This window comes from Staurois parvus, unplaced genomic scaffold (genome assembly GCF_062004578.1).
Source record: "Staurois parvus isolate SC_StPar_1 unplaced genomic scaffold, SC_StPar_1.0 ptg000091l, whole genome shotgun sequence".
Lineage (NCBI taxonomy): Eukaryota > Metazoa > Chordata > Amphibia > Anura > Ranidae > Staurois > Staurois parvus.
In genome coordinates, this window is record NW_028317887.1 from 6,871,488 (window position 1) to 6,897,027 (window position 25,540).

Sequence of the window (25,540 nt, forward strand, 5' to 3'; positions counted from 1 at the left end):
CCTATGTAAAACAAATCAAAAGCAATAAACATGGAAGCTGGAAGCTTTGGTGTATGAAGAACTGAAAATAAAAAATATGTAAAATACGTGTGAACAAGGTTTCAATGAATTAAAGTGTTTGTTCACCAATGCCAGAAGTCTGCCAAGCAAAATAGGTGAGTTGGAAGCTTTGGTGCATGAAGGGAACTGTGATATAATTGGTATTGCTGAATCTTGGCTTCATTATTCACATGACTGGGCCATTAATATTCCTGGCTATGTTCTCTTTCGGAGAGGCAGGGTAAAAAGGAAAGGTGGTGGTGTCTGTCTCTATGTGAGAAGTGATCACAGAGCAAGTGTGAAGGAGGACCTAGTTGATGGAGAGTGTGATGAGGCTGAAGCATTATGGGTGAAACTGCACATGGGGGTGCGTACTACAAAGGTAATCGTTGGAGTTTGTTATAGGCCAACCAGTGTTAATAAGGAGGTGGAGACTCAGCTCTTTGCACAGATCAAAAGAGCTGCAAGGGCTGGGACAGTGATAATAAAGGGGATTTTAACTACCCTGAAATTGACTGGAATAATGTCACTGCAGGAACAGTTAAAGGGCAAATATTTATAAACCTACTACAGGACAGTTTTTATGGTACAGTTCATACAGGACCAAACTAGGAATTATGCTCTGCTGGACCTGGTAAGCTCAAACCATGCAGAGCGTATTACTAATAGCAGTGACATAATATGATTTAATTTATTGTTGGCTGTAAACAACAAGCACACACACACACAAAAACAAAGAATAAAAACGCTCAACTTTACGAGAGCCAATTTTCCAAGGCTGAGAACTGCTCTCCAAGACTTAGACTGGGAGGGAATATTGACATTGATGAACACAACACAGAAATGGGAGTTCTTCAAAAAGACTGTATGTGAACACTCTGCAAAATATATTCCCATGGACAACAAGTTTAAAAGGCTAAAAAACGGCCAAAGTTAAAAAAGCTATAAATAATAAGAAAATAGTTTTTATTAAATATAGAAATGAAGGAACAATATCATAATTTATACATTACAAAGAATATAACAGAATATGTAAAAAGGAAATCAAGGTCACAAAAATTTAAAACGAACCACAGATTGCAAAAGATAGTAGAACAAACCCCCAAAAATTCTTAAAATATATTGATAGTAAAAAGGTCAGGTCCGAGCATGTAGGCCCTTTACAAAACAATCTAGAGTGGATGACTGGGGACAAAGAGAAGACAAATTTATTAAATGCCTTCTTCAGCTCTGTGTATACAAATGGGCATGGCATTGACACAGCCCCAGATTATCCACATTGGCTCACAACTGATATGATCCAGAAATATGTAGACAGAATAAAGGTGAATAAAGCACCTGGACCGGATGGCATATACCCACGGGTCCTTCAACAATTGAGCTCAGAATGATAGGCTGCTCAGCTAAAATGATCGCAAATGCTTTAAAATGGCAACCAAAACCTGAAAGACGTGGAAGAAAGCGAAAAACTACCATTCGAATGGATAGAAGAATAGCCAAAATGGCAAGGACTCCGCCAACAATCAGCTCCAGGAAGGTCAAAGAAGGTCTAAAGTTACCTGTGAGGACTGTTACAATTAGAAGATGCCTATGTGAAGCCAAGCTATCTGCAAGAAGCTCCTGCAAAGTCCCACTGTTGAAAAAAAGACGTGTGCTGAAGAGGTTACAATTTGCCAAAGAGCACACTGACTGGCCTAAAGAGAAATGGTGCAACACTAGACCCAAAAAGAACAATCTTACTTTCATCAGTCCACAAAATGTGGACTGATGAAAGTAAGATTGTTCTTTTTGGGTCTAGTGGCCGGAGACAGTTTGTCAGACGACCCCCAAACACTGAATTCAAGCCACAGTACACTGTGAAGACAGTGAAGCATGGTTGTGCAAGCATCATGATATGGGGATGTTGGGCCTGTTTATCGCATACCAGGGATCATGGATCAGTTTAAATACATGCTGCCTTATGCTGAAGAGGAAATGCCCTTAAAATGGGTGTTCCAACAAGACAACGACCTCAAACACACCAGTAAACGGGCAACATCTTGGTTCCAGACCAAGAAGATTGACATTATGGAGTGGCCAGCCCAATCCCCGGATCTTAATCCAATAGAAAACTTGTGGGGTGACATCAAAAATGCAGTTTCTGAGGCAAAACCAAGAAATAGAGAAGAACTGTGGAATGTAGTCCAATCATCCTGGGCTGGAATACCTGTTCACAGGTGCCAGAAGTTGGTGGACTCCATGCAACTGTACAGCAGTTCTCAGAAACAGTGCTTATACAATGAAATATTAATTAAGTGATTCAAAGGAAAGCAAAATCTTCAAACATTTTTCAGTTTATATAGTGAATGTTTGAGTTTGTAAAGAAGAATACAAACACTGCTATTTTTTTGAACAGTCTAATAGTCACTTTTCTTCAATGTTTTTAGAGAAACAACACAAATTTTATATATTTTTCTTCATGTTTTGATTTGGAATAGAATGTGTAGTGTTCCCAATGCATTTGTGTGTATGGAAATAAAAGCTATTAGAAGGATTTTGAGCTTTATTCACTTTTTTCAACACACTGCTATTATTTTGAACACAGCTGTATAAACGATATAGGGTCTGGGATTAAAATTACTGTTTCAGTCTTTGCAGATGACACCAAACTTTGCAGTGGAATAACTTCCTTACAGGATGTCTTCAATACACAAGCCGACCTCAATGCACTGTTTATTTGGGCAACTATGTGCCAAATGAGGTTTAATGTTGATAAATGTAAGGTTATGCACTTGGGGGCTAAGAATATGCATGCATCATACATACTAGGGGGAGTACAACTGGGGGGGAATCAATGGTGGAGAAGGATCTGGGGGTTCTGGTAGATCATAAGCTTAATAATGACCTGCAATGCTAAGCTGTGGTTTCTAAAGCAAGCAAAATCTTCCCTTGTATTGAAAGAGGTATAGACTACAGAGAGAGAGAGAGATATAATATTACCCTGGTAAGAATAAATTAGTAATACCTCCTCTGGAATATGCAGTTCAGCTCTGGGCACCAATTCACAAGCAAAACATTGGGGAACTGGAGAAATTGCAGAGTAAGGCAAACAAACTGATAAGAGGCATGGAGGAGCTCAGCTATGAGGAAAGATTAGAAGAACTGAATTTATTTTTTATCATTTTATATTTTTTTCATTTTGTTTTGTTGCATATATTTTTGGTATAGCAACTAAAAAAATTAAAAAATACAGTATTTCCTACCTTTAAAAGTTTACATTTTCTCTTCCCTTTTTCCTATTTCTAAAGAAACTTTAATAATAAAAGATTAGTCAAAAAAAGACACAAACTGAAAAAAAAATAAATTGTCTTCAGTTATCACCAATAAATACAATTTCCTCTGTTAACTCTGGAATGCCCCTCAGGAAAACCCTGGAATGCCCCTTATTTCTTTACTACTTCTATTTTATTGCAATGCACTTTAGTGCATTGTGTTACAGCACACTTTACTGTGCTATGCAAAAATGCAACATGTCCTAGTTTTTTCAGAGTACACTAACCCAGTGCCTTGGTGTAAACTGAAACCACGTGACATAGAGCTTTTTGCCTTGTCCTTGCAATGGGACTGCCGATGTCAACAAGCCAGCGAGGCATGATTTACTGAAGACATTTCGGGGCCGAGCCATGGCTGTGTGTGAATGGACATGCAGAACCGCGGCTCGGGAGCACGTCTGCTCGGGTGCCCACATAGCAAGCTGTTTGTTCTGGGGCAACCGACAGGAGGGAGGAGGGGGCTTTTTTTTCTAAAAAAAATAGGTGCAGGAACTCCCCCTTTCTGAGTCACTTCTGGTCTCAGCCCCCTACCCATCTCAGAGCACCATCACATGGTTCACCCCCTACACAGCTCCCAGTACCTCTCCTTTTAGAAAAGTCAAGTATCATCTTGTGGTGCTAAATAATTTGTATGGAATTTGTTAGTGATAACAAGAAAAGCAGAAAAATAGATCCCCCACAACCAGCAGCAATAGACCCCCCCCCCCCCAGCAATAATAGATTCCTCCAGCAACAATGTTTTCTCAAAAAAAATAAACTCCCAGCAACCATAGACCCCCAGCAGCTACAACGGATCTCCAAGCAGCCAGCATCAATAGACTCTCCTGCAGCCAGCGACAATACACAACAGACCCCTCCCTCAACAGTAGATCCCTTTCAGCAACAATTGAGAACCATCAACAATATTTTCCCCACCAGCAACACTAGACCTCCCCAAAAACAGACCACCACACAAAAATAGATCCCGTCCAGTGAAAATAGATCCCCCAGAAGCCAGCAACAATAGATCTTTCAGAACACCCCAGCACCCCTTGCCATTACATACAGTGGATATAAAAAGTCTACACACCCATGTTAAAATGTCAGGTTTCTGTGATGTAAAAAAATGAGACAAAGATAAATCATTTTTTACAACTCTTTCCACCATGTAACCTATAAACTGTACAACTCAATTCAAAAACAAACTGAAATCTTTTGGGTGGATGGAAGTAAAAATAAAAAACTAAAATATGGTTGCTAAGGTGTGCACACCTTTAAACTAATGTTTTGTTGAAGCACCTTTTGATTTTATTACCGCACTCAGCACTCAGTCTTTTTGGGTATGTGTCTATCAGCATGGCACATCTTAACTTGGCAATAATTGCCCACTCTTCCTTGCAGAAACAGTCCAAATCTGTCAGATTGCGAGGGCATCTCCTGTGCACCACACTCTTCAGAACACCCCACAGATTTTCGATTGGATTCAGGTTTAGGCTCTGGCTGGGCCATTCCAAGACTTTAATCTTCTTCTGGTGAAGCCATTCCTTTGATGATTTGGATCTTAATGTTCAGCTTTCTAGCAGAAGCCTGAAGGTTTTGTACCAATATTGACTGGTATTTGGAACTGTTCATAATTCCCTCTACCTTGACTAAGGCACCAGTTCCAGCTGAACAGACCCAAAGCATGATGTTGCCATCATGCTTTACTGTGGGTATGGTGTTCTTTTGGTGATGTGCAGTGTTTATGCGCCAAACATATCATTTGGAATTATAGCCCGGACATATGAAGACTATGGGAGATTGTTGTCACATGTACCACACAACCAGTACTTGCCAGATATTCCTTCAGCTCCTTTAATGTTGCTGTAGGCCTCTTGCCAGCCTCCCAGACTAGTTTTCTTCTCATCTTTTCATCAATTTTGGAGGGACGTCCAGCTCTTGGTAATGTCACTGTTGTGCCATATTTTCTCCACTTGGTGACTTTCTTCCCTATGTTCCATGGTATATCTAATGCTTTGGAAATTCTTTGTACCCTTCTCCTGACTGATACCTTTTAACAGTGAGATCCCGCTGATGCTTTGGAAGCTCTCTGCGGACCATGGCTTTTGCAGTAAGATGCGACTAAGAAAACGTCAGGAAAGACCTACTATAACAGCTTAACTTTATTTGGGGTTAATCAGATGCACTTTAAATGATGGCAGGTGTGTACTGACTCCTATTTAACATGATTTTGAATGTGATTGCTTCATTCTGAACACAGCTACATCCCCAGTTATAAAAGGGTGTGCACATTTATACAACCACATTATTTTATTTATGTTTTTCAATTGAGCTGTACAGTTTATAGGTCCCATTAAAGGTGGTAAAAGATCTCAAATGATTTATCCTGACATTTTAACAGGGTGTGTAGACTTTTTATATCCAATGTACATTCAGTGCTGGAGGTGCCAGAACTGCGTTCCTCCACGTTCCCCCATGTTCCCGCTGAAAAAAAGCCCTGGATCAGACACATTAGGATGTTGCAGAAGACTGCAATCTGATCCTCAATGTCTTCTAAGCAGCTCTCAGAGTCTGTAATGCATCATGTCATTAGAAAGCTTATGAAATGTGTCTTCTTACTGTTTTCTTTAAATTCTGTTTGTTAGTGTGTTCCTGCTTGAGTTCCTGTATACAACTCGGTCTGGCTGACTTCTCTTCCAATTCCTGTTCATGATTTTTGGCTCCTGACTATGCTGACTTCTGGTTTCCTGGTCGTGGCTTGTCTGATTACTCGCTCTAGCATCCAAACTTCTGGTCTGACTACGTTCCTGAACTGTGTTATTTTTGCTATTTCATTAACGGTGTGATTTTAATTGCACTTTCTGTCTTCGTCTGGTTTATGGCTCCTGACATATGGCTACCTGCTGTCATAGCACCATCCACAGGCAGCTTAACTCTTCAATAAGACACAGAAGTTGAATCCGATGTAATTTTGATTCAGATAATTGCAGTGCAAAGGATTTTTTAGTTTTTTGACGTGTAAGATGACAATGACTAGGCTAAGCCTTGCAAAAACTAACATTGACAGCGGGACTTTGGAAGAAACAGGGGTATAGCTAGTACTGGACTAACTTGCACTAAACAGGAGGGGAGGACAGAGGAAGATACCAAAATACATTAGAAATTCAAATTGTAAAGGCCCTAAATCACCTCTAGATGTTAGCATACATCAAAACAATAGCAACTATAAAGAGTTCAATACAACACAGAAAAAATACAAATAGGCAGGACAGGAGAGTACCCATAAACATATATTATATGTTTATATGCTTTCATATACACTGCTCAAAAAAAATTAAAGGAACACTTTGAAAACACATCAGACCTCAATGGAGAAAAAATATCATGCTGGATATCTATACTGATATGCACTGGGTAATGTGTTAGGAATGTAAGGATGCCCCATCGTTTGATGGAAATGAAAATTATCAACCTACAGAGGACTGAATTCAAAGACACCCCGAAAATCAAAGTGAAAAAATGATGCAGCAGGCTAATCCATTTTGCTGAAAATTCATTGCAGCAATCAAAATGGTACTCAATAGTTTGTATGGCCCACACGTGCTTGTATGCATGCCTCAACGTCGGGGCATGCTCCTAATGAGATGACCAAAGGTGTCCTGGGGTATTTCCTCCCAGATCTGGACCAGGGCTTCACTGAGCTCCTGGACAGTCTGAGGTGCAACCTGGCGGCGTCGGATGGACCGAAACATGATATCCCAGAGGTGTTCTATCAGATTTAAGTGAGGCGAGTGTGGGGACCATTCAATGGAATCAATTCCTTCATCCTCCAAGAACTGCCTGCACACTCTCACCACATGAGGCCAGGCATTGTCATGCACCAGGAGGAACCCAGGACCCACTGCACCAGCATAGGGTCTTACAATGGGTCCAAGTATTTCATCCCGATACCTAATGGCAGTCAGGGTGCCATTGTCTAGCCTGTAGAGGTCTGTGGATCCCTCCATGGATATGCCTCCCCAGACCATCACTGACCCACCACCAAAACGGTCATGCTGAACGATGTTACAGGCAGAAGAACATTCTCCATGGTTTCTCCAGACCCTTTCACATCTGTTCTGTGTGCTCAGGGTGAACCTGCTCTCATCTGTGAAAAGCACAGTGGCGGACCTACTAATTATGGTGTTAAATGGCAAATGCCAATCAAGCTATATGGTGCCGGGAAGTGAACAAAGGGCCCATTAGAGGACATCGGGCCCTCAGGCCACCCTCATGAAGTCTGCTTCTGATTGTTTGGTCAGAGACATTCATACCAGTGGCCTGCTGGAGGTCAATCTGGCAGCGCTCATCCTGTTCCTCCTTGCACAAAGGAGCAGATGCTGGTCCTGCTGATGGGTTAATGACCTTCTATGGCCCTGTTCAGCTCTCCTAGAGTAACTACCTGTTTCCTGGAATCTCCTCCATGCTCTTAAGATGGTGTTGGGAGACACAGCAAACCTTCTGGCAAGGGCAAGAATTGATGTGCCATCCTGGAGGAGTTGGACTGCTTGTGTAACCTCTGTAGGATCCAAGTATCAACTCATGCTACCAGTAGTGACACTGACCCTAGCCAAATGCAAAACTAGTGAAAACAGTCAGAAAAGATGAGTAGGGAACAAAATGTCAGTGGCCTTCACCTGTAAAACCATTCCTGTTTTGGGGGTCATCTCATTGTTGCCCATCTACTGCACCTGTTGTTAATTTCATTAACATCAAAGTAGCTGAAACTGATTAACAACCCCCTCTGCTGCTTAACTGACCAGATCAATATCCCAGGAGTTTAAATGACTTGATGTTATACTCTGATTAAAAAGTGTTCCTTTAATTTTTTTGCGCATTGTATATTCAATAGATGCTCCTGATCATTTGAAGACAAAAAGATTTGGGTGAAGCCTACGTACTGTGATGTCATCAGGCACACAGGTTGGACATGCACACATAGAGGTAGAAGCTGCCGACACATTGCTCCTAGATAGAATTAAGCCTTCATTCTCAATTCTGGGTTTTAGCACTATACTTGTAAGTTTTTTTTAAAATTGGTTTAAATAAAGAAGTTACACTAGTTTCTCCTCTTCCTGTATTTCATGATGAAGCGTGCATGGGAGAACATAAAAAGGAAGGAAATCTTACTATTTGTATTTATTCATCATATACTAGCATTTTATTTTACCCTTTTATTTAGTTATGGGGTCAAAGGAAATTGGTGGGTGCATTATCACTAGGAGAGCTTTGGTGGAGGGAGGCAAGCAATTCTTGTGAAGACTGTTTTTTGGAGGATTATGATTGTTATTGAACACTGTGAAAATAGAAATTGGATTATAGCTCTAAGTGTACACTAATTGCTCCACATATGATATTCAGACACTTGCTGCACATACTGTATAACAGGCCTGGACTGGCCATAAGGCACATCGGGCATTTGCCCGGTGGGCCGGGGCCACGTGTCCTAGGAAGAGCGGCCTCTGGATGACCGGGCCCCACAGCAGGAGGTAAGTGGCAACTGTGGACAGGGTTAACAGCCACTGCTCGCCTCCTGCTATGCGGCCATGCCTACAGCAGGGCTGGGTCCAGCAAACTACAAGGTGCAGAAGAGGACCAGCTAGCAGGGGACACACCTCCCAGGCCAGCCTCTGGAAATACACTGCACTGACCATGGTGGGATCTAACCTAACTGTGACAGCTGCACAGCGGAAGAAGGTGAGTGCAGTGCAGCCACACAACCCGCTCTGTAGCAGCTGTGTGTGTATGTGTGTGTGGGGTGGATTGGGCTGTCTCCTTGCTATATGGAGCTGTCTCTTTAATGGATTGAGCTGTCTCTTCGCTCTATGGAGCTGTCTCCTTGATCGATGGGGCTGTCTCTGTGCTGGATTGGGCCGTCTCTTTGCTATGTGGAGCTGTCTTTTTGCTGGACTGGGCTATTTTTTGGATTAGGCTGTCTCCTTGCTAGATTGGGCCATCTGCCATCTCTTTGCGATATGGCGCAGTCTCTTTGCTGGATTGGTCTGTCTCTTTTTTGGATTAGGCTTTCTCTTTGCTGGATTGGGCTGTCTCTTTGCTATATGGAGATGTCTCTTTGCTTGATTAGGCTGTCTCTTTGCTGGATTGGGCCATCTCTTTGCTATGTGGAGCGGTCTCTTTGCTGGACTGGGCTGTCTCTTTGCTATATGGAGCTGTCTCTTTGATCGATGGGGCTGTATCTGTGCTGGATTGGGCTGTCTCTTTGCTATATGGAGCTGTCTCTTTGTTCGGTTGGGCTGTCTCTTTGCTATATGGAGCTGTCTCTTTGCTGGATTGGGCTGTCTCTTTGCCATATGGAGCTGTCTATTTGCTGCATTGGATTGTCTCTGTGCTGGATTGGGTGGTCTTTTTGCTATATGGAGCTGTCTCTTTGCTGGATTGGGCTGTCTCTTTGCCATATGGAGCTGTCTATTTGCTGCATTGGATTGTCTCTGTGCTGGATTGGGTGGTCTTTTTGCTATATGGAGCTGTCTCTTTGCTGGATTGGTCTGTCTCATTGCTAAATTTGGCTGTCATGTTGCTATATGGGGATGTCTCTTTGCTGGATTGGGTTGTCTCTTTGCTGTGTGGGTATGTCTCTATGCTGGATTGGGCCATCTCTTTGCTATATGGGACTGTCTCTTTGGTGGATGGGGCTGTCTCTTTGCTGGATTGGGATGTCTCATTACACTGTCATCTTCGCAGAACTGACATCAGGAGGCAGAACAGCCCTGGACAGAGGGCGGGAGATGCCTCAGTTAACTGATTGGTTGCTAGTATTCAGGATGGTTCTAGCAACTAATCACAAGCTAGTCAACAGAAAAATGTGTGCAGCTCCTCCCCTCCATCCAGAACTGTCCTGCCTTCTGATGTCAGCTCTAGATCTGCAATGCTCTTGCTCTTAATCCTGTGTAAGGTAGGACAGGAAGAGGGCTATGATCTTGCTTTGAAGGATCAGGGGGGACTGCAGTGCGAAGGGAGGTGCTATAAAGAAGGTGAGGACAGGAATGTGAAGTGGGTTTGATATGAAGGGGGACTGGAGACTGCAATGTGAAGGGGAGTGTGATATAATAGGGGGCAAGGACAGGAATGTGAAGAGGGGTGATATGAAAGGGGGCTGCAGACTGCAATGTGTAGTGGGGTACTTTAAAGGGGGTGAGGACAGGAATGTGAAGGGGGGTGATATGAAGGGGCCCAAGGACAGGAATGTGAAGGGGGGTGATAGGAAGGGATGAAGGGGGGGGCAAGGACAGGTGTGTGAAGGGGGGCTGAGGACTGTAATGTGAACGGGGATGATGTGAAGGAGGGTTGAAGACACTTGTGTAAAGGGGGACTGTTGTGAAGTGAGGGACTCTAATGTAAAGGGGAGAACATGATGTGAAGGGACACTGTGATATAAAAGTAGGGGGGGGGGTTGTGATGTGCAGGGGGACTGAGAACAGTGATGTAATAAAGGCATTGTGATGTGAAGGATCTGAGAGGGTAAGTTCACGTCACTGCGTCCTTCATTCTGAGTGTAGGCAGCCCATTCATTTCAGTGGGATGCCTTATATGCAGAAACACAGAGAAAGAAAGTCCCTGACCTTTATTTTAAATTGTGCCGTACCGAGCCATATGGTGCTGCGGCACCATGCGTTTTGGCACTCGTGAAAAAGCACCATGTTGGCCAATGCACGGGGGTGCCATTAAGAATCAAACGTGATTTGGACCACTGCTGGAGGGAAATTTTACTGATTGGACCTCTGTGAACTTTAAATCAAAACCCCTGCTCTAAGGGTAGCTACAAATTTGGAATGTTATTCTTTTCCTTGTTAACGAAGATAAATAAAAGATGGAGCATTCATCGATTTTCTCACACTAACTATAAAGATAAAGAGCCAAAAAAAATCAATAAGCAGTTTTTAAAAGCTTTTGTGATTTGTATCATCTTTAGATAGTATTATATTCTTGATGGCAAAAGAATTAATGCAATTTGCTGTAATGTACCTCTGCTTCTTTGTTTTTTCTTTCTTCATATAAGTTCCATCTGTGTAGGTTGTTTTCCGTTAATAAAGAATATCTTCTCATCTTCATTTTGATGTCATTTATATCCTGTTCTAAATCAGCAAATCTATAAACAGATATAATTATCTTGAATACCAAGTGCAACATTCACCATTTTGCTTTAGAGCTCCCCCCTCTCCAGCAACACATAATCACTTCCCTCTTGCTTCCACAGCCACTAAGAACAGGAAGCCCCGTGTAAGCTTGGAGTTGCTCTAGTCTGAACCTACACAGGGCTGAGGATTCTCTACCCACTGTCAGGTGATATTGTTGGACCAATTACTAAGCACAAGCATTGTCACATGATTCTCTATGTCTGGAAATTCCAGGAATTTTTGGAACAGAGGGGTTACAATAGGAAAGGTATGTGCTGTTGGGTACAAGTCAAGTTTGATTTAGGTTAGGCTTTATAGTGTATCTAAAGCCAGCATTTTGTTTAGCTTTGGATAGGGTGGGGAGTGGCTAGAATGTATGTTTGGGGTTTTATTATTGTCAAATTTCACACAGGGGAGATGCGTCTTCTCTATGTCCTGCGACCACTGTCTTAAAGCGGAACTTTGCTCTCTCCTAGTCAACATTTACATTTTTAATCCTTATGCTGCTAGCATTAATAAACAGATAGGCAATTACAGTATATTATATTTACTTGTTTTAAAGTATTTTTATTTTTTATTTCTTCATTTACTTCCTGGTTTCCATGCCTAGGCAAATGTCATACATCGCAGGATTACAATTACAAGTACCAATCAACGCAAACAGATAATTTAAAGGACTTAAAAATCAATATTGCAAGCTGAACACTTAAGGCACAATCCACAATACCTCATTAAAAAATTACAAACGCACAGTGCAGCGCAATAATGTTCATGTATATCAAAATACAACTAAATCCAACAAAGAGTCCATAAATCACTGTTGATAGTCTGTACACAGTCTTCTACATCCTGTTTGATCCCCAAGTGGGAAAGCATGTTATGACCTTCCTGTTAGCTCAGGGGGTTATATTGGTAAGGTGAGCAGCCATAGTTACCTTTGGTGGTGGGATTGAGCACCTCTACACTTGGATGTATGAATATGACCACTAATTTGAACCACTGGAATATTCAACTGTTTTACTGGCTATCAACAGTGATTTATAGACTCTGTTGGATTTAGTTGGATTTTGATATACATGTGCATTATTGCGCTGCACTTTATGTGTTTGTAATTTTGTAAATGACATACAGTGGGTAAAATAAATATTGAACACATCACCATTTTTCTATAATATATTAAAATATAATATATTAAATATAGTATAATATAATATATTAAATATAGTAAATATATTTCTAAAATTGCTATTGACATGACATTTTCACCACATGTCTGTAACAATCCATACATACAAAGAAACCAAAACAAATAAGTTCAGAATTTAAGTTATGTGTAATAAAATAGAATGACACAGGGAAAAAGTATTGAGCACATGAAGAAAGGGTGGTGCAAAAAGGCATGCCACCAGCTAAAATCTATCTGTAATTTGAAAGCAATCTTGCCCCTTGTCAGTGCAAATTAATATAAGCTGGTTCATTCTCAACTGATGGCTTATAAAAAGGTGTCTCATTACCAAGAAAGAGCACATGATGTGTAAAAGCAAAGAGCTCTCTCAAGACCTTTGCAACCTTATTGTTGCAAAACATACTGATCGCATTGGTCAGAGAAGGATTTCTAAACTTCTGAATGTCCAGTGAGCAATGTTGGGCCCATAATCTAGAAGTAGAAAGAACTTCATTTCACCATAAACCGCCCACGACCAGGTGCTCCTCGCAAGACCTCTGACAGAGGAGTGAAAAGAATTTTCAGAAGAGTTGTCCAAGAGCCAAAGACAACTTGTGGAGAGCTTCAGAAAGACCTGGAATTAGCAGGTACAATTGAAAACATTAGGTAATGCACTCAACCACCTGTATGTACGCTCAACCACGCAAGACTCCACTGCTGAAGAAAAAGCACATTGAGTTAATTTAAAATTTGCTGCACAACATTTAAACAAGCCTGTGAAATACTGGGAGAATATAGTCTGGTTAGATGAGACTAAAATTTAACTCTTTGGATGCCATAATACACACCATGTTTGGAGGTCAAATGGCACTACACATCACCCCAAAAACACCATACCAACAGTGAAATGTGGAGGTGGGAACATCATGGTGTGGGGCTGTTTTTCAGTATACGGTACTGGCAAACTGCATGTCATTGAAGCAAAGATGAATGGAAAAATGTACCAAGACATTCTTGATAAAAATCTGCTGCCATCTACCAGGATGATGAGATGAAATGAGGGTGGACATTTCAGCAAGACAATGATCCCAAACACAAAGCCAAGAAACTCTCAACTGGTTTCAAAGAAAGAAAATAAAGCTGCTAGAATGGCCAGCCAATCACATGACTTGAATCCAATAGAAAATCTATGGAAAGAACTAACGATCAGAGTTCATAGAACAGGACCATGGAACCTTTAAGATTTTAAGTGTGGAAGAATGGATCAAAATCACACCTGAGCAATGCATGCGACTAGTTTCTCCATATAGGTGGCATCTTGAAGCTGTCATTACGAACATAGGATTTTGTATCAAGTATCAAATAAATTTCAGTTAGCATATTTAATACTTTAATACTGTGCCATTCCATTTTATTACACATAACGTAATTTCTGAACAAACTTATTTGGGTTTCTCTATATGTATGGATTACATGGGTTGTTACTGACATGTGGTGAAAATTACATGTCAATAGCACCTTTAGAAATATATATTACCTAGAAAAATGGTAATGTGTTCAATGCTTATTTTACCCGCTGTACATCCCAGGAATCTTCAAGATGGGAGGAGGGGTTTTCTCAGCTAAGCACACCCTCCTGCCTGTATACCTGAGCTAAGGGCAGATGGATTCCAGGAAGTAAATGCTACATGAATCATCCGCCCTTACTCAAGATGGCCACAGCTACAAATGCTAGGGGATGTTTTTCAAAGTGATTTCTCTGCAAAATAAAGCTTGGAGACATGGAGGGATGTGTGAGTTTGCATTGAAAAATAAAAATGAATTAAATAGAGTTTTTGATTTGTGGTGCTCAGATGCAATGTAGTGCTGCCTTAAGGACCAGAACTGACAGAAAAATCCAAACGTTTTGAGTTGTCAGCAGTAGAAGAATAGAAGGGAAATCTTCCAACAGCTTTGCTAACAACTGTTTAAAGAATAATTCGTCATCCTGCCAGGTCTCCAGTGAGACAAAGAAATAAAAAAGAAACCAGAAAGCTTTACCACTCTGTACTCTATCCAAAATGTAAAAAAAAAACTTTAAATACACTTTACATTTCATGCCCACCTGTTTTGTGTGATCATGCCATCTGTTCTATTTGTGAATTGATTTCTACGGAAAAAGAAGCAAAATCCAGACATGACATTATCATATTTGAGCATGCTAGAATATTTTTTTATTATTTAATTATAATATTAATAATGAACAAAACAATTCATGTGGGAAGTCATGAAAGCATATATTTTTAATTGCTATTTTGTTCTAAGCCTATTTGTCAATAGATAGAGTATAAATTGAAATTGGTACAGAATAATATATTAGCATTTCATGTGACATTATGATCTCTTTGTACATACCTGGTGGAATCAGTGAGAGCTGGTAAGTAATGAAAACACTGGTTTTCTTTGGTTTTCATTATGTCTCGACTGACAAACCCTGGGCTGAAATTGTTGTGTTTCAGATAGGAAAATCTTGATTCCAAAAGCTGAAAAAAATAAATGCTAGTTTCTGCTGTAGTTTTTGCAGTTGTGCAAGATGATATAAAGGGTAAGCATAGTGCATTTCGACGAAAACAAAATGGTTGATAAAGACTTTGAATAGCCATTTGCTCAGGGAAAGTTAATGCAAATTTGTGTACAAATGGAGCCAAGTACAAATATAAATAGGCTAAATCCTGTGTTGTTCCATTCAGTTGTTATAAGAAGAAAATACAGTATTTGGCCACACTAAGTATTATAGGAAATACCTTTCCTACTTCACTCTATCTAGCAGCCCCATTTGCACAGTTCATGGGCACTTTGAAATGCACATTCACTGGGTAAATTCCTAATGAATCAATCCCATTTGGCATTTTGTCACCAGATACAGCAGTTCTTTAAAGTTTTTTTAACCTTTTTAAATGTTAAATATTCTGCATAAACGTGATATGTTTTTCACGCAAGTTCTAAACCTGGATATTGGGAACATATACTTGTTCATTTATTTAGTGAGTGAATTGATCCAAAGTTGCATATTTGATTGTTTCAAAAGTATGTGACTCTGAGTTCACTTGAGGAGAAAATTAGAATCTGGTACTTCAATCAATGGTATGATAATCAGGTGTAAGTGTAGAAGGCGCTGCCTTTTTAAAAGAATGGAATTCTGGGTCCTCGCTATCCAAGTCTGATCTTAACAACACAGTTTTGTGTAAATAAGTCATAGCTCGAACAAAGCAGACTTCTGAAAACCTCTGAAAAACAGGTATTGATACTTATTAGGCTTGAAAAGATTATACAGATCATGTACAAGTGGAGGCAATCCAACGTCAGTTATTTATTTCAGGTACTTATATAGCGCCATCAATTTACGCAGCGCTCTACATATATATTGTACATTCACAACAGTCCCTAACCCTCAAGGGGTGTACAATCTAAGGTCCCTAACTCACATTCATACATACACATACTAGGGCCAATTTAGACAGGAGCCAATTAACCTACCAGCATGTCTTTGGAGTGTGGGAGGAAACCGGAGCAAACCCATGCAGGGACAGGGAGAACATGCAAACTCCAGGCAGGTGGTGCTGTGGTTGCAATTTGAACCAATGACCCTAGTGCTGCCAGGTGGGAATGCTAACCATTTAACCACTGTGCAGTTATGCCCTGTACACGTGATGAGAATACCTGACAAATGGTCGTCTGCGTTTTATTTAATTTTTTGCATGCTATTCTCATATCGAAAATAAAGAGGTTACTAAAGTTACAAAAATTCTTGTATGACAGAATACAACTTCAGAAATGATGTCATGTATTGTATTGTAATTTAATCTTTTTATTTCTTATCCATATATGATGCATATACATTATAAATAATAATAATAATTAATAAATAATATTAAATAATAAATAATTAATAAATAAATGCATGAATGTATGAATTATGTATTTATTTATTAATTATTTAATATTATTTATTAATTATTATTATTTATAATGTATATGCATCATATATGGATAAGAGTGTGCTAAGCACACAGCACACTGATTGTTGGTTCAGGTAGTATGACCATTCAAGTTCTTTTTTTTTTTTTTTCTTTTGAGTGGGAGGGTCTTATCCACCCTCCTTCTGACATTTCACTAGTATATAAGCTTGTGGCCAGCAGGCACATCTCCAGCTCTGAGGAAGGGGGTTTAGCTCCCGAAACGCGTTAGCCTATCTGCACCATTAGACACAGATGTATTGTGACTGTCCTTGTGGACCACTTTTACTGCCTTTTATCATGTTGGTTTGTGAGTATATATCCTCTTTTCATTTAATAAATACGTGTCATACCACGGTAATGCACGATGAGAGTGCGCCCTTGTTTGTTCTTTTCCACTAGTGGTCAGATTCCCTGATCTTAAAAGGGCAGCACCTCTTCGGCTGGCATTTTGGCATCGCCATGGTTGTATGAAGACTGGAGCGCTGGTTTCGTTCGTTCATCTTTTGTTTTAATTGGCTGTTAAAAGTAGTGTACTAATGATCAGATAATTTTTTTTTTAAATTTGGAGTTTTTGAGAACCCCAAGCTAATGTCTAGGGCAGCCTTTCTCAACCAGGGTGCCCAGGCACGCTGGGGTGCCTTGAGGTTTCTTCAGGGGTGCCTTGGCAAAATGTTTAAAAATTGCCCAAAACTTGTATGCAAGCCAGCGGGTGGAACAAGCCTGACTTTTAGTTACATAAAGGCAAAGGTTTTCATTGTGCACCATTACCGCCTTCTAGCCACCGACGTTCTGACAACCAATGACATCATCAATTGATAAGGGGGATGTCAGCTGCCTGCATAGCACCTTAGTTTGACCCTCCCCTTCCCCTCTCCGTCAGTGCTGGGGTGTCAGGAATGGACTCGCCACTGGTGGTGGGACTCACCTGCCTTGTGGGCTGCAGTACCAGTGCTGGCCAGCGGGTGCTCTCAGCAGCCAGAATCTCACTCCTGCAGTCAAGCCATCACCTGAGGCTGATTGCAGGAGGTGTATTTAAGCAGGACCAGGCCTACAATCAGTGCCTTGGTGTATTGTTCCCATGAGCCCCTGTGACTGAACCTGATCCTGTCGTCTACCTGCCTTCCTGATCCCTCTGCCTGACTCCTGACATTGATAGAACTCTGCCTGCACCGACCTCGGCTATTCCTGACCACTCTCCTGCCTGCTCCTCTGGTACCTTGTCTGCCTGATTGTTCCTGACCCAGCCCGTCTGACTACACTCTGCCTGCTCCTTTGTACCTTGTCTGCCCGATGGTTCCTGACCCGGCCTGCCTGACCACTCCACCTCACCAGCCCTGACTACTCTTGTCTGTGTGCTTGTACTTTCCGTTATCAGTTGGAGGTTTGGTTTTGTTTATATTGTCCGTTTATATTTTGGTATAGCCTCTAATAAATTATATTGTTTACACCATACTTGAGCCTGCATTTCCCTGTGTTAGCCCACACATCTCTGGTCATACCCAGATCCGTGACATGGGGTCACATTAGTTCAGTGATGGGAGGAAAACTGAGGGAGTAGAGAAACACTGGAATACTAGTCAGTATCAGTGTGCAAAAGTGTATTTGCTTTGGAAGAATAAATCACCTCTAATGTTGGGTGTCCTTCATGTGTGGATGTTGCTGCAATATTTAAAACTGTTAGAATAGTTTTTCACATTTTAGAATGGTGTGTCCTTTTAAAATTATGGCCAGTCTTGAGTCAATCCATTTTAGAATGGGGTGCCTCAAGACTGTCCATAACTTTAAAGGGTGCCTTGACTGAAAAAATATTGAGAAACACTGATCTAGGGAACTGAAGGCCTCTCTTGCGTTGGTAACTGTACAAGGATCCATCAGGAGAACACAGAACAATAATGCATGGCAGGGTTGCACGGAGAAAGAAACTTCTATCAAAAAAAGATTGCTGTCCATCTACAATTTGCTAAATACCAGGTAGATACATTAGATGGCTTTTGAAAGAATATTCTGTTAATAAAGGAGACCAAAATAGAACCTTTTGGCTTGAATGAGAAGCATTCTGTTTGTAGAAAGGCAAACACATTAATGGAGATATGAATTCAGACAGCAGTATCTGTCCATGAACTGCAGCTCAGAAAAAAAGTGTGTCATGTAGCAAGACACTGTACTCTTTCCACCTAAGACTTATTAAAGCGGAAATAAGTTAAGGGTTTAGAATTCCTGACCTTTACTCTAGAAAAATGTTGAGAAAAGACCTAAAGAGGGCAGATCATATGAGGAATCCTACCAAACTGTTCTGTGAGGAGGAATGGGCTAAAATTCCTCTAAGCTGATGTGCTGGATAAATAGTTGCAAGAAAGGTTTAATTTTAGTTATTGCTGCCCAAAGGGGGGACACCAGTTACTGGAAGCAAAGGTTCACATTCTTTTTTTTCCACACAAATATGTGCAGTAAATTTGGATCATACTGTATATAAAAAAGCATTCTGTTTTTGACTCCTTTGTTTAATGAGTTTTCATGATCTAAGTTTAAAACTAGAATAGTATTAGTAGAATCTTGTACTGTGTTAACTATCAATTTATCCAGAAAGTTTGGAGTTTAAGTGATACCATTAGGTATATCTAAAGCGTAAACTCTTATTTATTTTGGATAGAGTAGTAGGGAGTTAAAACCCTTTTTTTTTGTTATTTCCTTTTATTTCCTGTTCTCTAAACTTCACAGTAAGAGAAGAAAGCTTTCCAATCTGAGAAAATTTCCATTTTAGACAGTTGTCACAGGAACAATTTTCTCCACTGGAATATCTCCCATCTATCAATGTTCTGTTAACACAGACACCGGAAACTTTACAAACTTGATATTGATTCTAACCCCTCACCATTCTATCCCAATCTAAAAAAAACAAGAAGGGATTAAATAAAATCTGAGGACAGTACAGTGGGTATAGAAAAGAATTACCTCCTTTAAATAATCAAATTTTGTAGCTTTGAAGCCTGTAATGAAGGCAAACACAGTATTTGCTTTACCCAGCTGTATTTACGTATAACATCCAAATGAAAGATATAACACCAGCATGTCAGAAAAATATATATTATATATATATATATATATATATATATATATATATAAAATAAGATATTTTTAAAAAATCAAAACAGAATCCCCAAGTTGGAAAAAGGAATACCCCCTCCTAAAAAACACTTGTAAACTGAATCAGGTGTACGTATAACATCCAAATGAAAGATATAACACCAACATGTCAGAAAAATATATATTTTATATATATATATAAAATAAGATATTTTTAAAAAATCAAAAACAGAATCCCCAAGTTGGAAAAAGGAATACCCCCTCCTAAAAAACACTTGTAAACTGAATCAGGTGTAGCTAATCACCTTCTCAGTGGCACACAAAGCCATTTGACTTTTGGCTGTGGTTAGCTGTAGTCACTTTTATTAGCTCAACATAAAAAGACCTTCCCTGGAGTATTTTAGTACATGATAGCACAGCTATATGTCATAGCTGCAGAAATTTATGACATGCTCATTGTGTACATGTGACAACAATATCACAAATTCTCCACAAATGTGGCTTGTATGGGAGGGTTGCAAGAAAAAAAGCTACTCCTCAAGATAGGCCACATGCAGATTCTGAGACCACATGGAAAAAAAAGTGTTATGGTCAGATGAGACTAAAATTGAATTATTTGGCCTCAACACTAAACAATATGTCTGGCGCAAACCCTATACCTCTCACAATCCAGATAACACCATTCCTACAGTAAAGCATGGAGGTGGTAATATCCTGTTATGGGGGCGCTTCTCTGCAGCAGGGACTGGAGCACTTGTTAGGATGGGAGGAAAAATGGATGGGGCAAACTACCATCACATTCTTGAGGAAAAATCTGCTGCCCTCTGCCAAAAGGTTGTCAATGGGAAGAAGGTTTACCTTCCAACAAGACAATGACCCAAAGCACACAGCAAAAATGACCACACAGTGGTAGAAGGAGAAAAAGGTGAATGTCTTTGCATGGCCAAGAAAATCTGTGGAAGACTGCAGTCCACAAACGGTCACCATCAAATTTAGCTGAACTTGAGCAGCTCTGCAAAGAAGAGTGGGCAAATATTGCAAAGTCTAGATGTGCAAAGTTAGTAGCCACGTATCCCAACAGACTAAAGGTTGTAGTTAAAGCAAAAGGTGGTTCAGCAAAATACTAACACAAGAGGATGATCCTTTTTCCAACTCAGTGATTTTATTTTTGAATTTGTTTTATTTTTTTCTGACATGTTAATGTTATATCGTTCAGTTTGATGTTACAAGTCGCATTGAGTAAATAGAGCTGGATAAAACAAAAACTGTGTTCGTCTTCATTTCAGGCTGCAAAGCAACAAAATGTGATAATTTTAAAGGGGGGTGATTCTTTCTATACCCACTGTATATAAGTCATCCCGAAAGCTTTTATCTTTAATACCTTAAGTTAGCCAATATAGGGTTTCGCTTAAACGTCAAATCTTCTGTGTGAAAATGGTATAAAAGAGCGTACTCCACAGTAGTCCTGTAGAGATGGTACACGGGCACCCTGCAATTATGATGATGTGTTTAAAGTGTAATATTTGAATATTTATACATTTTTAACAAACAGTATATAAGCATTACTACAAGCCTACTCTGACCTACTCAAGCCTACTCCTCCTGTAAATGCAGGCGCTGTGAAACAGTTCATTCTCAAAATATAGCAGCAGACAAGGGTGTTGTTTGGATTGTAAAAAGATCTGGAGCAGTCATTGGCATCCACACACTATGAGTTCTGGGTGTGGGCAAATTGCAGTAACAATGAGCGGAGCTTAAAGAGGCATGGTTAAATCAAACCTGAGCCTACTCACTCTACACACAGTCCTTGTACCTGCAAAATATAGTATATTTACTGCACTACAAGCGAGAGTCTAACAGACACGTACATGCTTCAGCACACTCATTTTTAAATACAAATCTCTGTCCTTACATAGGCTTTTCTGTGCACATCATTACAAGACAAGGCAAACAAATGACATAAGGAATATAACTACACCAGCAGTTAAAAAACAAAAACATTTGAAAGTTCACAATGACTTTAAGATATCTACATTGAGGGTCAGTTCACACTAAATGTGTTTCATTGTGCTTTATTTTTGCATCCAAAACGCACAGAAAGTAGGTTATATGGTTGTAAATGTCATAGTTCACATCAGTGCTTGCAGTTCCAGTGCGTTCTGGTTGCAGAAACAAAAGTAGAACAGGCTGCATTTTTCCTGCACAGAACTGTACTGCAACGTGGTAAAACGCATCAAAAATGCACTGGAACACACGTCCCTATTTAAATTGAAGAAAAAGAGAGGGGAAAAAATGAACCACAATGCATAAAAAACATGTCAAAAATGCACCGAAATGCATTAAAAAACGCATAAAAAATGCACATGAGTTAATGCACTGTGTTTCTATGGTGTGAACTGGCCCTTAAAGTGATAGTAAACTGAAGAAATACAAAATCTGCTTACAGGCAGGGCTTTTATAACAGAAGAAACCGTAGAAGTCTCTTTTGTCATAAATCGCCCCCCTGCCTGTCAGTGGGTAATGTGATCTGAACCGCACATGTGCAATTCAGGCCACATTTACGGCCCATAGCAATGCAGCTCCTGTGCGCACACACAGGAGTGACACTTCGGCCCAGCAATTCAAGCAGCCAAAGATAGGAAACCAAGAAGGAAGACCGGGCAAAGATGGAAGCACAGGGGGAGCCATAACAGCGATGCACTAGAGGGCTCAGTTTGTAGGCAAGTCTGTAATAATGTACTAGTATGCAGTACATACTAGTATATTGTGACTTAAACTCCACGGAGGGCCATTTTTTTCATTTAATACTAAGACTTTTTCTACCACTTTAACTACTAATTTCCAGATGCCGAGTGTCTAAATTAAAACTCATTTGTTTACAGTCGGGGTAGATTGCCATCAAAAGAACCTGTATTGACTATGCTTATATTTTTGATGAAACAAAAAGAACAATAAAAATTGCATATGAAAACATTGCATGGAACATGTATATTTACAGTGCCTTGAAGATATATTCATATCCCTTGAAATTTTCCACATTTTGTCATGTTACAACCAAAAACGTAAATGTATTTTATTGGGATTTTATGTGATAGACCAATACAAAGTGGCACATAATTGTGGAGTGGAAGAAAAATGATAAATGGTTTTCAAAATTTTTTACAAATAAATATGTGAAAAGTGTGGAGTGCATTTGTATTCAGCCCACATGAGTCAATACTTTATAAAACCACCTTTCGCTGCGATTAGAGCTGCAAGTCTTTTTGGGGATGTCTCTGCCAGCTTTGCACATCTAGAGAGTGACATTTTTGCCCATTCTTCTTTGCAAAATAGCTCAAGCTCTGTCAAATTGAATGGAGTACGTGTGTGAACAGCAACTTTCAAGTCTTGCCACAGATTCTCAATTGGACTTAGGCCTGGACTTTGGCTGGGCCATTCTAACACATGAATATGCATTGATCTAAACCATTCCATTGTAGCTCTGGCTGTATGTTTAGGGTCGTTGTCCTGATGGAAGGTGAACCTCCACCACTGTCTTTAGTCTTTTTCAGACTCTAACAGGTTTTCTTCTAAGATTGCCCTGTATTTGGCTCTATCCATCTTCCTATCAACTCTGACCAGCTTCCCTGTCCCTGCTGGAGGAAATCATCCCCACAACATGATACTGCCACCACATTTCACAGTGGGTTTGGTGTGTTCAGGGTGATGTGCAGTGTTAGTTTCCACCACACACAGTGTTTTGCTTTTAGGTGAAAAAGTTAAATTTTGGTCTCATCTGACCAGAGCACCTTCTTCCACATGTTTGCTGTGTCCCCCACATGGCTTCTCACAAACAGCAAATGGGAATTCTTATGGCTTTCTTTCAACAATGGATTTCTTCTTGCCACTTTTCCATAAAGGCCAGATTTATGGAGTGCATGACTAATAGTCATCCTGTGGAGAGATTCTCCCACCTGAGCTATGAACCTCTGCAGCTCCTCCAGAGTTACCATGGGCCTTTTGGCTGCTTCTCTGAATAATGCTCTCCTTGCCCGGCCTGTCAGTTTAGGTGGACGGCCATGTCTTGGTAGGTTTGCAGTTATGCCATACTCTTTCCATTTTTGGATGATGGATTGAACAATGCTCCGTGAGATGTTCAAAGCTTGGGATATTTTTTTATTACCTAACCCTGCTTTAAACATCTCCACAACTTTATCCCTGAACTGTCTGGTGTGTTCATTGGCCTTCATGATGCTGTTTGTTCAATAATATTCTTTAACAAACCTCTGACGGTTTCACAGAACAGCTGTATTTATACTGAAATTAAATTACACACAGGTGGACTCTATTTACTAATTAAGTGACTTCTGAAGGCAATTGGTTCCACTAGATTTTAGTTAGGGGTATCAGAGTAAAGGGGGCTAAATACAAATGCATACCACACTTTACAGATATTTATTTGTAAAACATTTTGAAAACCATTTACCATTTTCCTTCCACTTCAAATTATGTTTGTGTTGGTCTATCACATAAAATCCCAATAAAATACATATACGTTTTTGGTTGTAACATGATAAAATGTGGAAAATTTCAATGGGTATGAATACTTTTTCAAGGCACTGTATGTTCAACTTTTGTTTCTAATCATCATATAGTTAGATCATTTATGTTAAAACTGTGTCTTATACAGCACAGTCTATTTTACAAAATTACATTTAGTGAAATATACCTCTTGTCTCAGCAACAAATGCTCAAGTGTCACATTGCTGCTGGCTATGTCATTTTCTTGCTGTTGTAAGCAGTTATTCTGATGCTGCATGGCATGGTGTGCATTTGTTAGGCTGTGGTGAAGAGCAGACCTCCTCTTCTCTGACCAAGCAAACTCATTTCTTAATTCTTCCTCGAAATATCCTGGACTTGAAGAACAACTTTGGAAATCACAATAAATAAGTGTTGAAGGTATTAAAAGGCCAGCTTCATCCAATGAGTCAGTTTGCATAATTTCTTAATAATGTAAACTGCAAAAATAACTGGAAAATCCAGTAACAAGAGCACAGTTACAAGAGTTATGATAAGTTAACCACTGACCCTGACACTGACATATGTGGCCCCAAGATTAATCAAAAAGCAAGTAATCAATAATAAATGAGCTATTACATTTGGTAATTATTGAAAAAATGGAATTCATTAATTTATAAAACAATTTTTTTGGTCTACAAAAATTTGTAAAATTTAAGATGTGGCCCTTGTACTGAAAATGTTGGAGACCCCTGCTAAGGAAATATACAGTCCCTTTCTGATATTCTCTCTTGGGCTTCCTAGCCCTCATCCCCATTAATGTTCCATGCTTAACCCTAAATTTCACAAAATTAACCTCCCGTTGCCAATCCCAGTTTGTCAGATTCTCGAAAAACAGGGATAGACCTCCAAACCATGATGCCTACAAGCATCTGTAAAAAGCACCTGTCACCTTTTATATATAAAAGTGAACTATACCTTTGGCATCCACTGTCATCGTCATCCAAATGATACAATAAACTGTTTTCCATTCTTGATAATCTGCCACTGTGATCATCATATAGATTCTATAAAACATACATTTATTTTGTATTGATGACACAGATCTCATTCCATGATGATTAATAAGTATACTGTATATACTTAGACCTAATAAGTAACATTGCAAGTGAGAATCAATAGGAAATAGTAAAAATGGAGATAAATAGAAGATAAATAAGAAGATACAGATTAATGTCTGTTACCCAACAGGTTGAAAAAAAACCTGACCAATCACCGTACCAACACAAACGA

The 25,540-nt window shown here is 39.8% G+C and overlaps 1 protein-coding gene across 1 annotated transcript in view; it reads right to left on the reverse strand.

Annotated features, from left to right (window-relative positions):
• Positions 1-24,774, reverse strand: part of LOC149468203 (uncharacterized) — a 91,205-nt gene extending 66,431 nt beyond the window's left edge. Inside the window, exons 1-4 of the mRNA XM_089670596.1 lie at positions 24,459-24,774; positions 15,063-15,190; positions 14,773-14,817; positions 11,352-11,475 (exon numbers count right to left, since the gene is read on the reverse strand). Coding sequence (XP_089526722.1) covers positions 11,352-11,475; positions 14,773-14,817; positions 15,063-15,190; positions 24,459-24,728 — 567 coding nt within the window. The 5' untranslated portion in view covers positions 24,729-24,774. The remainder of the gene's footprint in view (positions 1-11,351; positions 11,476-14,772; positions 14,818-15,062; positions 15,191-24,458) is intronic.
• Between the last annotated feature and the right edge of the window lie 766 nt (positions 24,775-25,540).